This window comes from Orycteropus afer, unplaced genomic scaffold (genome assembly GCF_000298275.1).
Source record: "Orycteropus afer afer isolate SDZICR_OR568_19922 unplaced genomic scaffold, OryAfe1.0 scaffold00018, whole genome shotgun sequence".
NCBI classification, from domain to species: Eukaryota; Metazoa; Chordata; class Mammalia; order Tubulidentata; family Orycteropodidae; genus Orycteropus; species Orycteropus afer.
The window spans coordinates 16,171,541-16,188,245 of NW_006921605.1; the positions used below are offsets into that span (position 1 = coordinate 16,171,541).

The 16,705-nt window shown below is 43.8% G+C and overlaps 1 protein-coding gene across 1 annotated transcript in view; it reads left to right on the plus strand.

Annotated features, from left to right (window-relative positions):
* Positions 1–51: 51 nt before the first annotated feature.
* Positions 52–16,705, plus strand: part of PRKCA (protein kinase C alpha) — a 521,371-nt gene continuing 504,717 nt past the window's right edge. The window contains exons 1-2 of the mRNA XM_007959900.1: positions 52–224; positions 3,349–3,380. Of these exons, the coding sequence (XP_007958091.1) occupies positions 52–224; positions 3,349–3,380 (205 nt within the window). The remainder of the gene's footprint in view (positions 225–3,348; positions 3,381–16,705) is intronic.

Consider the following 16,705-nt stretch of genomic DNA (forward strand, 5'->3'; position numbering starts at 1 on the left):
GCCTCCCCGCTGCTGCTCCCGGGCGGAGGCAAGAGGTGGTTGGGGGGGACCATGGCTGACGTTTTCTCGGCCAACGACTCCACGGCGTCTCAGGACGTGGCCAACCGCTTCGCTCGCAAAGGGGCGCTGAGGCAGAAGAACGTGCACGAGGTGAAGGACCACAAATTCATCGCCCGCTTCTTCAAGCAGCCCACCTTCTGCAGCCACTGCACCGACTTCATCTGGTAGGTGCGCGCGGGCCAGGGCGCAGGACCTGCGCCCCCAGGGTACCCCCGGACCCGCTCGCTGCACGCAGGGCTGGAGACACCAGCCCTCGGTCTCCCGGGGACCCGAGCTTGGTCCCCTCAGCCCAGACGCGTCCGCTCCAGGGCTCGCTCACTCCGGGAACTTGGAGAGCCGGCGGGAGTCCCAACTCTCGCCCGGAATGACACTCGCGCGCCCGGCTGTCCCGCCAGTGACATACACGCGGGCAGGACTCCCGGGGAAGTCGCCGCCCTGCCACACACCCCCTGCTTCTGGAGGGAGGGCTGGCCCTGCGAGGCAGTGACATGGGTCCCCTTCCTGGGACCAGTGATCTCCCCCCTTGGTGGCCCTGCCCTCAGACCGCGGGGCAGCCCTTTTGGCGGGGTGTGAGTGAAAGCGAAAGATAGAAGAGTCCCGAGGGCCACTGTCCCGGAGAAACAGGTCCCGGAGCGCCCGCGGAGCCGCGGCGATTGCTGCGCGCGATCCAAGTTGGCGAGCCAGGCTAGGCGCCTTCGGGCTGTGTGGTGTGCCTCCCATTGGGCTGGGACTGCACTGGAATCTTGGGTCCCTGCCTACTGTAGCTTGTATCTTCTGGGCACGGAGAGAATTTGACTTTTCTAGGTGAGCCCAGAGAGAAAGTCCACAGGCAACAAACTGTTGAAAGCTTGCAGTGGGGGAGGGGGCATTAAAACAGTGCAGGCAAATGACAGAAGGGCAGAGGGAGTCATTTAAAATAGACCCAGTCAACACGAGATTAGACCTGTAACCCTGCTGATGAGGACAGAGGCCTTATTAAGAAAAATACTGTAACCGCTAAAGGTATCAGAGTTCAGGTCATTTCCAATGAACGCACGTATTTGTAACTTGGAGGCCCTGGGGGTTTGGGTGGAATTGTGAGATGTCTGTGCGGTTCTTTTTCCCCCCTGATGAAAGAGTTACAGCTTTATCTGATTTTCAAAAGATGTGTGACTCCCCCCCCCCCCCCCCCATTCTAGAAACCCTAACTAAAGGAATTCCAAGTCCTTCAATTTGGGGATCAGTAGTTTTGTTTTTCTCTTAGTTTGCTCAGAGCGCTGGTGGTGTAGTGGTTAAAGCTCTTAGCTACAAACTGAAGGTTTGGCGGATGGAACCCACTACTCCGCTGTGGAAAAGATGAGGCAGTCAGCTTTCATAAATATGACAACCTTGGAAACCCTACTCTGTCCCACAGGGTCATTGTGAGTTGGAATTCAGTCAACAGGCAACATACTGCTGCTTCTACGTCTTGGTGGGTGTAGGCTAGCACCCTCCTCTGGTAGGCCAGTGAGCAGCACTGGGTTACAGTTCGAGCCATATATATGTAGCTTGGGACCCTAGGGAAGGAGCTCTGGTAGGACAGTGCCTAAGGCATCTGACTGCTTGCTAACCAGGAGGTTGGTGGTTCAAACCCACCCACCAGCCGCTCCACGGTAGGAAGACTGGGCAAACTCCTTCCATAAAGATTTACTGCCTCGGAAACCCAGTGGGGGTCGCTGTGAGTTGGAATCAATTCCATGGCAGTAGGTTTGGTTTGGGACACTAGGAAGAACTTTACCAATGGTTATGTCTGAATCCATCACTGGAGTGCTAATCTGGTGCTTAATTTTTCCTTTCCTTTTTAGAAATCGTCTTAAAGGTCTGCTTTTATGGAAAGCACAGCCACTTCTATGGATGCTTTCAATCCGTGTAGTCAGCATGGGAAGCTATTGTGCTCCAAGGAGTAGGTAATTGTAGATAAGGCTATTTATAGTAAGTTTTTGGAGCATCAGGGCAGAGAGAGGCTGTTGCAGTTAAAAGCGAGGACTTCTGCCTCCTTGTCAACTGTGATATTCCATTAGAAGGGAACCATTAACTCAGACTGTTGATCACTTTTGCAGGAAGTAGGTAAGTTAGAAAAGGGACTTGTAACCTACCCTGGCCAGCTAATGTCTTTCCACTATCAGTTGCCGGCAGGGACCAGCCCCTGGTGAACTGATGTGGCAAGCCAGGTCACCAGGTCTGTTGTTAAGTGGAAAATACAGCCTCTCCCTCTTCCCTCCTCCCGGAATCATCTCTACAGTGTGTCTCTGCTTAATTGTAAAGCAGCGACTCGGAAGTTCCTTAGGAAACATGGGCTGGAATTCTTCAGCAGTGGCTTTAATTTTTCAGTTTTCTTTTATTGTTGCTTCTATAGGTCCTTGATTTACAGGTTTTGTTTAAATCTTAAAGCATTGACATTTTAAAGTGAAATGTTTGAGTTTAGGTTTTTTTTAATTTTTTTTTTTTTTTTTTGCGGGGTAGGGGGATGACTAAGTTAATTAGAAAGGTATGTGAAGTGCTTTGTAAATTGGAAAAGCTTGTGAAGCAAGGGATTGTGACTAAGAACCTTCTGTGAAAATTTGAATGCAATCCATTCTAGTGGAACAGTGTTTGCAACTCAATGTCCATGTCAGGGTTGCCCCTTAGAGAGTAAAGTCTCTAAAGTAATTTACAAGAACGAAATTGCCTCTGTGTATGCCTTGAATGCTGCTGGTTCTCAGTAAAAATCAGATCATGATCATCTCAGATGCAAACAATAGGAATGATACTTTGTTTGTAAAATACCACTCCTTAAGCCAAAATTAAATGTGAAGAGTGATGCTGGCAATTTCCCAACATATATTTTAAACAAACTCATAACACATAATGAAGTCACTTTTTAATATCATTAAGGAGAAAAAAAAAATTTTAGTTGGTCTTTAGGAGCAAAATTAAGCCATTTCCTTCTTTCCCATAAACTCCTTTTTGTGACTTGAATATTGTAGCCAACTTTGGATATACAATCATCTTTCTGCATTAAAGTTTAAATATTGATCACATAGTGTAAAAAATTGGAAGGAAACTTGTAAGTTGAAGCGTTTCAGTGCTCCTTTGCAGCCAAGATAAATTTCTTTCCAAAGTTGAATTTATTTAGTAATCTGTGCAGTAAAATGAAATGTGTATTTTTCTTATCAAATCATTGGGTCTCATATATAAGCTTTTAACTCTGTTAAATAATTTGTCATGTAACTTGCTTAATGTCCAACATGAAGTATGTTAAGATATTTTGTTCTTTTTTCTGTTTTTCAGGGGGTTTGGGAAACAAGGCTTCCAGTGCCAAGGTAAGCTGCCATGTTGGATTTTGTTTTCAAGTATAACATGACGTAAGCATTCCAAACAGGAATGCTATTTTAAGTCATCTTTTCTTTGTGATCCCAAAAATATGTTATTTAGATAATATTTTTGAAATGTGAGGGCTGTCAATTTGGGCCTTTAAAAAAAAAAATCAAATGGTCTTGCCTAGTAATCTGCATACAGAGCTGTATTTTTCTCATTAAAACAAAAATTCCTGTAATTTTATTTTTGCAGAGAACATTCTTGTCAGAAACTGCTGTCTTTGTGTGGGTGTTAAGAAAAAAGTAGAATCATTTTGTATTCGCATGGCTTTTCTTTCTTGTTCTTCCTCTTTGTTTTTGTTCTTCATCTGTTTACCTGTGCATTGGGCTGGACTCATTAAGACTTATTTTAGGCCATACATCATTCTCAGATGTGCTTTTTTTTTTTTTTTTTTTTTTTGTAAATGACTGACTGTCATCCAGATCCAAGTTTGCATGTTTTAAAGTTACATAGATAATTCAGAATGACTAATTCCTACAGTATTACTATGTGGCATACTTTTCCTTCAGCTGAAATATCTGACAGCATGTATGATGCTATCCATAGCCAGAAGAGATCATTTTAACCCCCTCTTTTATCTGTAGTTGCATTTCTCACACATCAAGTATTTAACATTTTATACTTTCTCTTCTATTTGTTTAATCTCTTAACACTGTCTAGCTTGTGAAGGCATCTTCAGATTCATCAACTCACCTTCTGGCTCTCCTGTTCATCGTCAGTATTATGTTTATTTAGTTCTGGTTACATTTCCCATCTGGGCATAGGTTTATTATTAGGGCAAATAGAAAGTACATTGTAGCCTGGAAAATGTTGTGCTAACACTGTGTAATGTTAAGCATATTAAGGAGAGAAAGGGAGAAGGTGCTATGTGTACTTTCCACAACTTTAAAATTATAGTAATCTGATTGCCCTTTAAAACTGCTTTACATTTGTGGACTTGGCTTATATATGTCTTCTAAATGTATTTTAGATGGGGGTATTTTATGGTATGGTTATTCATTAATGCTCTGCCTTTTTTATATCAAGATGTTTTATAGAGTGTTTAAAGCCCCTACTGGATAAATCATTTTGAGAATTAATATTTGGAAATCAAGGCATATTCTTGTGAAAAAGAAAGAAAAAGGGGTGTTGCACCGGTCTCTCTCTAAAAGAAGAAAGGAAGGTGGGGAGCTTTCTGGTTCTCGGCATTGTGAGCCTGAACTTCGTTGGCAAGCTTGGGATCCAAACTTTAGGTTTCAGGAAATTTAAAGATGTAAAGGTCCTTTGCGATTCTGGGCTAATAGAACTCACTTCTATCATTTTTGGTAATGCTGTTTTTTAGATAGGAACCTATGGAAACTCATAAGAAAAATATTAGTGAATTTTCCCAAATACTACTACCTTCCGAGAGAAAGAAGGCAAACTACTTTAAAAACTGTATCATTTTCTGCATAAAAAGAATTCAGGATAAGGTTGGCCCCTCTTGGACTTCCTTGCCTGGTCAGATTTTGTTGGTAAAATCATAGAGTGTCTGCTTTATTAAACTCTCGGCTGGCCTCCACTGCTTCCTCAGGAGAGCATCTATTGCACTGCTATTGGGTTAGCAGATTGATAATGTCTTAAATACCATGTACAATTAAAAGTGAAAGTGGATTCTTCTCTCTTCCTTTCCCCAGGACCATCTTTTCTCTTCCTTTCCCCAGGGGCCAGCCTCTTTCTTCCCTTCTCCAGGGCATCCATTCATTCACTTTGTTGCATACACTTAGTCTTTTAAACTTGCTTTTCTCACTCAGCAGTGTATTGTATATGTTTCCATGTCAAAATATCAGTGCTACCTTATTCTATTTCATGGCTAATGTGTGGATGTGGCAGATTTACTCATTCATTCCTCTGTTGATGGATACTTCAATTGTTACAAGTTCTCACTATAACAAACACTGTTGTAGAGAGCATCCTTGAGCATTAGTGTAGATATTTCTACAATAGATACCTAGGAGTGTGCTCACGTCTGTGTGTGTGTGTGCTTGTGTGTATTAATCATTAATGAATACCACTAAATTGCTCTGCCAAAAGATACCGAGTTATGTTTTCAGTATTAATGTCTGTGAGTGTCCCCTTCCCCCTCACTCCTGCAGTATTGGATAAGACAGAGCTTTTAGCTTTATGCCAGTCTGGGAGGTGAGAAGCATCTCTCTTTTGAATTTCCATCTCCTAGGTGATTGGTGAGGTGAAGCCTTTCTTTCAGATGTGTTTTAGTCATCTGTATTTGTTCTGTGAATTGCCTCACTTTACTGAATATTTGAAATTCAGCATCTGTAAAACAGACAAATCAGAGCTGGACTATGTGCTTTATACATTTTTCTTCGCTTTGGAGAGTTTTGCCTAAGATCTCTTTAGATAGTGAATTCCCGTAGTGCATTTAAAGAGCTTTGGTGGCACTTAGTTAAGGCATTGGATTGCTAACCAAAAGGTAGGTGGTTCAAGATCACCAGCCACTCTGTGGAAGGAAGATGAGGCAATCTACTTTTGTAAATGGAAACCTGATGGGGCATACCATGAGTCAGAATGGACTCGATGGCAGTGTGGTTTAGTGCATTTGCACAATTTTGATTCACAGAAATCTTTTCAACTATAAATCTATTTGTGACAATTTGTCTGCTTGTTATATTGTGTTTAATATGTGTAATTTGCATTTGATTTCTAACCAAACCCAAACCCATTGGAGTCGATTCCAACTCATAGCAACCCTGTAGGACTGAGTAGAACTGCCCCATAGAGTTTCCAAGATTGTAATCTTTAGGGAAGCACACTGCCTCATCTTTTACCTGTGGAGTGCCTGGTGCTTTTGAACCGCCCACCTTTTGGTTCACAACTGAGCGCTTTAACCACTGTGTCACCAGGATTCCTTTGACTTCTAATAGGCATATGCTAATCCATTACATTTTACTGTTTGTTATCACTTAATTGAGAAGGACGTGTTAGCTGAGGGCAATGCTTTTCAGTCCCACAAATAGAGTTACTCACCTTTTCCTATTGCTGTCTTCTCACAATTTGTCTTTCCCTTAGCACGCGACCATTTTAGAGCACATGCAAGTTTTCTCTTAATGTTCTCCAACTTGCATCTTTTCATCTTGGTCTGTTTGATAGAGTCTCATTCTTATTCCTGAGGCTGAGCGAGGATCACTCATTCTCAGCTATGCCTTTGGCATCACAGCCTCTGCAGATGGCAGCTGGAGGTTGGGGCTGCTTTTTTGTATTCCTCACACCCAGAGACTTGTCACCTGATGGAGGCTGTGTCTTCTAGTTTTCAGTCTGGAGTCTGTTGCTTTGGTCGGTAGATAGAGTAGCACTTGTCATTTTTTTTTTTTCCCCTCCCAAACTAGAGAGGTGCATGTGTTCCAAATGAGAGTAACGGTCACATGTTCACGTAGCTTTAAATACAGGATATTCATCATTATTTTACTTAGTAAATGATAAGTGAGAATTAGATGACTAAAGAAATGAATGAGCTTTATTTGTAAAACTGGGTTTGTAATCTGTGCCATTTAGAAGTCTGTAGTGGCAGAAAACATTCTCATTTACAAGTGTGTGAAACACTAAGATTGTTTCCTGCTTCTTCCCTCCCCTCAGATACAACCTAAAAGGAAGCAGCAAACTTCTTTTTTTTTTTTTTTTTAATAAATATATACAATTCAGAGACATTGGTTATGTTCGTTGTGCTGTTCAGCCATCCCCACCATCCATTTCCAAATTTCCCATCACCTTTAACAGAAGCTCAGTGTCTCCAGAAGCTATGAGGCCACCTTTCCCCCTCCTTTCCAAAAGCCCTTGGCAGCCACTAAGCACCTTTGGTCTCAGTACACTTGCCTAGCCTACATATTTCATGTACGTGGAATCATACGGTATTTGTCCCTTTGGGAGTACAGACTTCTCTTGAGAGATGCTTATTGGGTAATTATTCCCCTTTCACTTAAGAGACTCTGCCGTTCTTATGTATATTGCAGTACAGGCCTACAGCCCTGAAAATTGATATCCCCAGGGCAAGTAACACAGGAGGATCTTGTGAAAATTTGCTGCCTGAAATAGTGACACCTAGGACCTGAAATGTGGGGGAGAAGAGGGAAGAGTGGATGATAGAGCTAGAAGCTATGAAACATGTTTTCTTAAGTTGTTAGAGATGAAAACAGGCTTGTCCTTTTGTAACTCTGAAATGACCCTTGTTAAATGATTCAAGTTTGCCTTTCGATCTTTGTCCCGTTTAACGTTGTTTGTTGGCTTGATCTACCTAGTGCTGATTTTGTCTCATTGAGGCTAGCAGAGAGCTGGTCCTTGCTCATTTTTTCCCCAGAAAAAAGGGGGAGCAAAAGGTCTGGTCAGTCATGAAGTTCAGAATCCAGCAAAGTGCCATTTCTGTCCAGCGTCAGTTGATTTCCAGAATCCATCATCATATAAACAGAACAATCCACTTTCCTGCTCAGATAGCCAGTTCACTTGTTCTCTTCTCCTGGGCAGCGTAGCCCAAGCAGCTTACTTTCACTGCCGGAAAAATTCACTTGTCAGAGTTAGCAGGACTCACGCACTTTTCTCCTAATACGTGGCCTGCTTATTTGAAGTGCCCAGCAGTGACTTATATAGTTGGCCTGCCCCTCCACCCGCCAATCTGGTTAACCTTGGCACGTTTTTCTTGCTTTTCCTATACTTTTCTTTGTTGACTATCACAAATTGAAGTGCACTCACCCAGGCTCAGAGTCAAGCCCCACCCATCACCATGATCCCAAGGAGCCTGCTGGCTCTGGATGATCAGCACCGGATGTGGAGGGGACTGCGGGGGAATTTGTTCACATTTAGGCACTTTCGCTAATGCACAGTGAAGTGGTTTTGAATTTCAAAACATTTCCCTGCTAAGAACGCACCAAATACTCTACTTAACCTGTGACTCCACTCAAGTGCTGCTGTTTTTAGTAGTTAAGGGTTACGAAGCAGCGCCTCTTCCCCTTTGCTGACGACATTTCGTTTTGAAGGCGTCTTTCAGGGCACCTCTTTCCATAGGCCTACCAGAGCAGAACAGTGTGTTGTATTCCCTGTCTAAGAGTGAAAAGTCATCATTTGTGGGGAGAAGAAAAAAAGAATGACTCCCTCTTGGCCGCGTGAGCTGAGGAATTCTGGAAAATGAGGCCCGACTTAAGGCAGGCGGACCTTTAAGCAGAGAGGGGCAGCGGGGATTGAGTTGGCTGCCTTTCAGGAAAGAAATGTCCAGTTTTGTCATCACAGGTCAAGACAATTCTGAGGGCTACATGGTGGCGGGAGATGGAGGAGTACTGAGGTCTCTGAGAGCCACATAGTGGCGAGAGATGGAGGGGTGCTGAGGGCAGAGTTGGGCAGAGTTGCACACTTGGCTGACTTGGCAGAGGTGCCATCCACTGCCTGCACTGGTTGCCCACTTCTAAATTCTCCGTGACCTCAGGCTGCCACTGCTTTGTGGAGCTGAGGCTGAGATTTCCCATCATCCTTTGTCTTCAAAATGGGAGTCAAGAACCTGGTACCCCATTTTACCTCTCCTAAGATTGGAAACCCTGTTACCTGTAGATGAACCTCTTGGGGTTATTTTGAGGCCCTGAGTGACAGAATCTGCAAAGAGTGGTGTAAACGGAAACCCTGGAGGCTTGGCACTAACGCAAAGTTAAAGCATCATTTAGTCTCAAAGATGAAGTTGCCGGTAATGGCCGAGATAATGAGGTCGGGATGGGCAGTGAAAACTGCTTTTCTTTTCAGTATAGTTTCCCCCTACCCGCCATGAAACTGCATTAATCATTGGTAGAATTTGGGGTGCACGAACAAACGTAGTGTTGGGTATTCCTATTGGTGAGCTAGACTTTTGTGAAATGATTTCTGATGAATGGCTTTCTGAACATTGACTCTCTCACTCACTATGTTAAGTGAAAGTTATTTTGTGAATTTTTGTTTCCACACACACATACCCCACCAGAAGCACATGGAGTTGGTTATTCATCCTAATAGGGAGTAGTCGGAGCCTACTCAGTATTTATATTTGCAGTTGAACCTGACATGGACGTGTTTTCTTTTTAATTTATGATGATGTGCTTTACTCCCCTCCGATGATTGTCCCACTCTCCCAGAGGATGCTGTTCAAGTCTAAGCTTCCAGATGCATCAACCCTCAGTTGTTTTCCTTCCAAACCCCCCTCTCCTGTTGCCCTTGAGTCCAACTCTCAGCAACCCTAGAGGACAGGTAGAACTGCCCCGTGGAGTTTCCAAGGCTGTCATCTTTACAGAAACAGACGGCCACATTTTTCTCCCACGGAGTAGGCTAGTGCATTCGAACTACTCGCCTTTCAGTTAGCAGCTGAGTGTTTAACAACTGCATCACCAGGGTCAGAGTATTCTGTTTTCCAAATGGCATTCATTTTAGGACTTCCTTGTTCAGGTGAAGTCCAGCTCCCCAGGAAGGCAATTTAAATCCCTTAATGAACCCCCCTTCCTGCTTCTCCAGACTCACCTGAGGTTGCATCCCTCTCCCTGCCCTCCAGTGACCTTGAGTAAATTGTGATCGACAGCCCTTGTGCTTTTCCTGCTTCAATCCTCCCCGCCCCCACAAGCCCCCTTTGGCCTACATAACACCTGTTTCCCCTGTGGGTGCCAGCCTGAAGCTTAGCAAGGGCCCTTCCCAACCTCCCACCTCTCTGGGTGCCCTCTCCATCATAGCGCCGTCGCACTCCGTCATTCAGCTCTAGACTCCGTTTCCTCTACCAGCCTAGAAAGAGAGGCCTGAATCTCTTCTCTCTTTCTGTCTCTAGTGTTTCGTGCGGTGCCTGGTGCTCAGGGCACACTGTATAAATATTTGCTGGGTGTGTGAATGTGCAGATACTGGGACAGATAGGTTATGAGTGTCCCTAACCAGAAGGATCACCCTGTTTTCCTTTCCTTCTTCCTTAAAGCTAGTTTATAGCCCAGAGTGATGCCAACGAGGACAGATCTATACTTAACTTAAGAAAAAGAACTGTGTGAAGCTGAATGCATTTATCCTCCAAAATTCAGAGCAGAACTTTCCAATTTATACCTGTAATAAGGTATGTACACTGAATCTAACACAATAGGAACAGACCAGCACCGTGCCTTCCTTCTGTTTTTAGGAAAGTATCCAGGCAGCAGGAATGAATCTAACTGCCACAAATAAAACAAGAGCGTACTGTGGGCCATAGCAGGAGGGGGCAATGTCTTGGGTCCAGGGTGAAAAATTAAAACCAGCTTTTAGTATATGTGTCTGGTCACAAGCATTTGAATGTTCTGTTTTCCTTGGAGGTTGCTAATAGCTGAAAACAGACTGTCATGCTCCAGAGGGAGCAGTAGCTCAACTCCATGGATTCTGATATTTTTGAACATCTTGTACCTGGAAGGTCCCTGAGCCTTGATGTGAGGAGGAATGGAGGAGAGAGGCAGTAGAAGTCCTGGGGTGGAAAGGTTGTAACTGAATTACAATCGCTCTAAAGGTTTGTTTTTCTTTCCCAATTGAAAGAGAGAAAAACTAATATTTATTAAATGCTACAACATGCCAAACTTCTAGGAGCATTGACCTTGTATACACTTTTACTCCAAAACCACCCAGAGAAGTGTGGGATATTAGTTCCATTCTAGACATGAGAGGATTAGAGAACTCACCCAGGCCAGTGGGTGGGCTGGAGCAGGGGTGCAGATTCTAACAGTTCTGTTAAAAACATCCTTCCGAGCCACATGAGAACTTCTCTGGTACTTACAGAGCTGGGATTTATGTAAAGAGAGGAAAGAATGATGCCATGAAGGGAAATCCTGAAACATTTCTTGGTGACATACTGAGAATATTAAGGCTGTACTGTCCTCATCCGACTGTCAGAATTTCCATGATACGCCTTTGATTTCAAGTCTTGTTTTCAGCCAAGTTCTGAGACTTCCTGTTAGACTTTAACCCGCTATATGAACATTTCAGTATCGATACCGTACTAACAGTCAGATCCAGCTGAAATTGCTGTAAGTGCATTTTTTTTGGGGGGGGGGCACCCATCTGTTAAATTATACAAAGGGGAAAATGTGTTCTGGAAATATATTTCTATCAAGAATGGGATGGAGGGGAGTGGGGGGTGACTCAGTTAATTATCAGTGCAGGATAAGAATTATTTAAGAGCAAGTTTTAAACCACAAAGTAAGATGAACATAAGGGCAGTTAGTCCTAAATGCCTTCACTTACTGGGTTTTCTCACTCCTAATATCTGTACATTTTTATTTTGGGTATTTTAAGAAACAAAAAAAACCATCTAAATTGTCTGGGTGGCTCCAGTGGGCAGTTAGGAAATGAGTAATGAGAGAGGAAATAAGGGGTATAGAGGTGAGTTCTAAATAAGTTTGGATCAGACTTGGTCAGCCTTGGACGAGAGAGAAGGTAGGAGGGTTTTGGAATCATCTGTGATGGGGAGGGGAGCGTTCCATTTCTCCTTTTACTTCTCCTGAGACGTGGTTAAGGGTTCAAGGGCCCCTCATCTTTGTGGTTTCAGCTTCTCTTTGGCTTAAACCAAAAATCAAAGACCACTTCCGTCAGACTGCTTCTGACTCAGCCACCCTGTAGGTCAGAGTAGAACTGCCCACTAGGGTTTCCAAAGCCGTAATCTTTGTGGAAGCAGACTGCCACATCCTTCTCCCATGCAGTAGCTGGTAGGTTTGAACTGCCGACTTTTGCTTAGCAGATGAATGCTTAAATACTGCTCCACTAGGCGTTGCTTCTTGTACCTGCCATTATTAGGTGCTCTCAAGGTGGTTTTGACTCATAGTGAGCCATACGTACAACAGAATGAAACATGCCCTGGTTCTGGGCCATCCCCAGTCATTACCCTGCTTGAGCCCATCGCTGCGGCCACTGTGTCAGTCCCTCTCATTGAGGGTCTTCCTCTTTTTTGCTGCATGATGTCCTCTTCCTCCTGATAACATGTCCAAAGTATGTGAGATGAAGTCCTTCTAAGGAGCATTCTGGCTGTACTTCTTCCAAGACAGATTCCTTTGTTCTTCTGGTTTATTGAATCTTCTTTGTCAATGCTATAGTTCAAATGCATCAGTTCTTTGGTTTTCTTTATTTGTTGTCCAGCTTTCGCATGCATATGAAGTGATTAAAAGTACTATGGCTTGGGTCGGGTGCACTTTAGTTCCTCAAAGTGCTTTATAACACTTTACAGATATCTTTCACAGCAGATTTGCCCAATGCAGTATGTTGTTTGATTTCTTGATTGCTGCTTCCATGGGTATTAATTGTGGATTCAAGTAAAATGAAATCCTTGACAACTTCAGTCTTCTCTCTTTTTATCATGATGTTGCTTATTGGTTCATTGTGGGGATCTTTGTTTTCTTTATGTGGAGGTGTAAACCATACTGAAGGCTGTACTCTTTGACCTTCATCAGTAAGTGCTTCAAGACATCTTCACTTTCAGCAAGCAAGGTTGTGTCCTGTGCATGTTGCAGGTTGCTAGTGAGTCTTTCTCCAGTCCTGATGCTGCAGTCTTATGGTCCACCTTCTTGGATTATTTGCTCAGAATACAAGTTGAATAAATATAGCAAAAGGATACAACCCTGACACATAGCTTTCCTGATTTGCAACCAGGCTTTATCCTCTTGGTGTGTTTGAATGACTTCTTCTTGGTCTATATACAGGTTCTGCATTAGCAAAATTAATTGTGCTCATGTGTCACTTCCTACACTTGTTGTTGTTGTTGTTATTTGCCATCGAGTCAGCCCCGACTCCTAGCGACCCCTCCTTGGGTTCCCGAGGCAGTTATCACTACGGAAGTAGGATTGCCCAACCTTCCTTCTGAGGAGTGGCTGGTGGGTTTGAACTTCCTACACTTAGGATGTCACAATTAATAACAAATACCCATGGAGCATTTGCTCTCAGGTGCTATTCTATGCACTGAGGTTAGCTCATTTGAGCTTCACAATAACTCTGAGAAGGTTAGCATTATTATTAAACCCATTTTACAGATGAGGCAACCAAGACCCCAAAATTTTAGTAACTTAGGTCACATACTCAGTGCTGTTGAGTTGGATCCAACTCATGGAGACCCCTCCTTGGGTTTCTGAGGCGGTATCACTACAGAAGTAGATTGCCCAACCTTCCTTCTGAGGAGTGGCTGGTGGGTTTGAACCACTAGCCTTCTGATTAGCAATCAGATGCCTTAGGCACTACACCACCAGCGCTCCCTAGGTCACATATGTCACAATGTGTGGTTAGAAAATGGAGCTGGGCTTCAAGCCCTGGTAGTCTGGGTTCACAATCCATGCTTTTCACCTCTGTGTGGTGCCGCCTTTCAGAAGTCCCCTTTCCTTGTTTTTCAGACTTGAATTATACCATTCACCTGAATCTGGAGGTATTGAAGGGTGAGGAGTTGTTCAACTCAGTAGCACTTGAATGCTTACTGCCCTGAGTCTCTCCTTTGTATCTGTAATTGTCCCATGTACTGCATGGATGAGCTAGGAAACCTGGGATTGAGGAGTTTAGGGTCCTTCTTCTAGACTGACTTTTGACAGTGGCTTTTGACTTGGGCTTTTGTAGGATACATAGCATTTCATTTGGTTGGGAAGATGAGGAAAGGTGAGGAAACAGCTGAGTGGAAGAAGAGAGGGATCAAAGTGACTCATCTATTTAGGGAGCCATGTAGACCAGGAGCAGGGAGGACCACGCTCTTTACATATCGACCAGGAAGAAGGGTCGTACTGTCTACAAGAACAGATAGGAGATGTGCATCTGCAGTTACTTTATGCTTTTTCCATGTACTACTCTTCTGTCATAAATACATTCTTTCCTCCTGGTTCTTTTTGTTTTTATTTTTATGTCATGTTCATTTTTCACAAAAGTGTTCCAAGTATAGGAGACTGCAGCATCATATCTCTGTGTAAACGATACATGGAGGTTGTGCTGCTCTGACCCTATCCTAGGGCTTTCTCTATTATACTGAAGCTGGTGACACTGATTACAGCATCACATTGGAAATCCAGGCCTTACAGTGAGGAAATTATATGACTGGGCGTGATACATTGGCTTGGACTAGATATGCTCATGCACATTCATAAGGGAAATAATGAAGACAGAAAACATTTGCCTATTTAAAATCAGCAGCACTTTCTATTTTAAAAATTGCCTACTGATTTTTTTTTTTTTCAGTTGGAGTTTTTGGTTTACTCTCAGCATTATTTCTTCTTTCTCTGTGGCTCTAAACTCAGGTTAATGTGTTACAGCCAAGGTCAGAAACGTTTGAAGAGGGACGCTGAAGAGCACTGGTGTCCTGGGTTGAGATGTAATACGGATTTTCATCTGGGCTTCGGATTTGCAAAATGAAGGTTCATATGACATTACTAGGGTGCTGATGTGGGCTTATGATGTGCCACCACCCTGTGGGTAGCGGGTGTTACTGTCCCTCTGACACACACAGCATAGGAAGCTGGGGCTGAGAGAGGTTACGTAGTATGCCCACGGTCATGCAGCTGGTTCATTGTTGTTGTTGTTGTTAGGTGCTGTCACGTTGCCTCCAACTCATAGTGACCATGCGTACTACAGAACAAAACACTGCCTGGTCCTGTGCCAGCCTCACAGTCCTTGCCATAGCTGAGCCCATCATTGCAGCCACTATGTCAATCCATCTCCTTGAGGGCTTTCCCCTTTTTCGCTGATCTTCCACTTTACCAAGTGTTCTGGTTACCCAGTACTGCTCTGACAGGAAATATACCAGAAATGGGATGGCCTTAACAAACAGGAGTTTATTCTCTTATAGTTGGGGAGGCTAGAAGTCCAAGTTCAAAGTGCCAGGCTCTAGGGGCTGGCTGAAAGCCCCTCAGCCTTGGGCTTCAGTTCTGCCTCCAGCTCCTGGCCCACTGAAGCTAGAGGCTTTTCTTCACTCAGACAGCTGTTGGCTGCTGAGGCTGTCAAGCCCACTGTTGACAAGTAAAAAGGCACAGTTCTTGTGTTACCAAACCACATGGCAGGCCATTAATTCAAGTCCATTGTAAGTCCCAAGGTCGGCAGAGCATGGCAGGCTGCTGAACAATGACATGGCTATGTGCAGGGTCCATAAGTTAAAGACTGTTCCCAAAGCTGCTGCTTACATACGGGAAGCAGATCACATACTCAAAGGCAGTTACTCAGCTGCTCACAATAGATTCCACCATGGAGCTGATTACCGGTCTCATCATGGGGAATACTACGTCCAACTGCCCAGCCACTCATCCAGGCCCAGCCAAGTTGACACTAACTGAACTACCACACTAAGCATGACATCCTTCTCCAGGAAATGGTTCCTTCTGACAACATGACCAAGTAGATGAGACAAAGTCTGGCCATTCTTGCTTCCAAGGAGCATTCTGGCTGCACTTCTTCAGGACAGATTTGTTTGTTCTTTTGGCAGTCCGTGGTACTCTCAGCATTCTTTGCCAACATCTCAACTCAAAAGCATCGACTCTTCTTCAGGCTTTCTTGTTCACAGTTGTTGTTGTTGTGTGCTGTCAAGTCAGACCCGACTCATAGTGACCCCTCCTTGGGTTTCTGAGGCAGTATCACTATGGAAGTAGATTTCCCAACCTTCCTTCCGAGGAGTGGCTGGTGGATTTGAACCACCAGCCTTCTGGTTAGCAGTCAAGTGCCTTAGGCACTAAGCTACCAGAGCTCCTTGTTCACAGTAGAGTGGCCATTTGAAACCAGACAGATTTAGTAAATAAAGAACCAGTTTCTGTCCAATTGAGTCCAGCTCATGGCAGCCCCATGTGTGTCGGAGTAGAACTGCACTCCGAAGGGTTTTCAGTGGTTGATTTCCCAGAGAGAGAGATTGCCAGGCCTTTCTTCTGAGGTACCTTGTGTGCCCCATCCAGGGACTCTGATTTAGTAAATGGCTGTGTTTTAATTGCAGCAGTTTTTTAGTGTCTGAAGCTGTGTAGACAAGTAAGCAGTCCCTTTTACCTGTTGTCATTTGTTGTCTCTTTCCCTCAGGTTTTCTAATTAAGTGTGGGTTGTGGTATAATTGCCATGGAGTAGGACTCTCATTGATTCGAGAAATCTTGGATCTTTCTGGTGAAGCCTTCCATCAGCTTCTGTTCGGATTTGTCTTGATGAATGGCAGAAATGAGCTTAAATTATTTCCCTTCTGTTGTGGCATGAATGCATGTAACTGTATATCCTTATTTAGATGACTAGATTGCCTTAAAATGTGAAAAAGAGAGCTTACTCATTTTTTGAATTTTAAATATTGTACCTTGATTCTTAACTATTTACA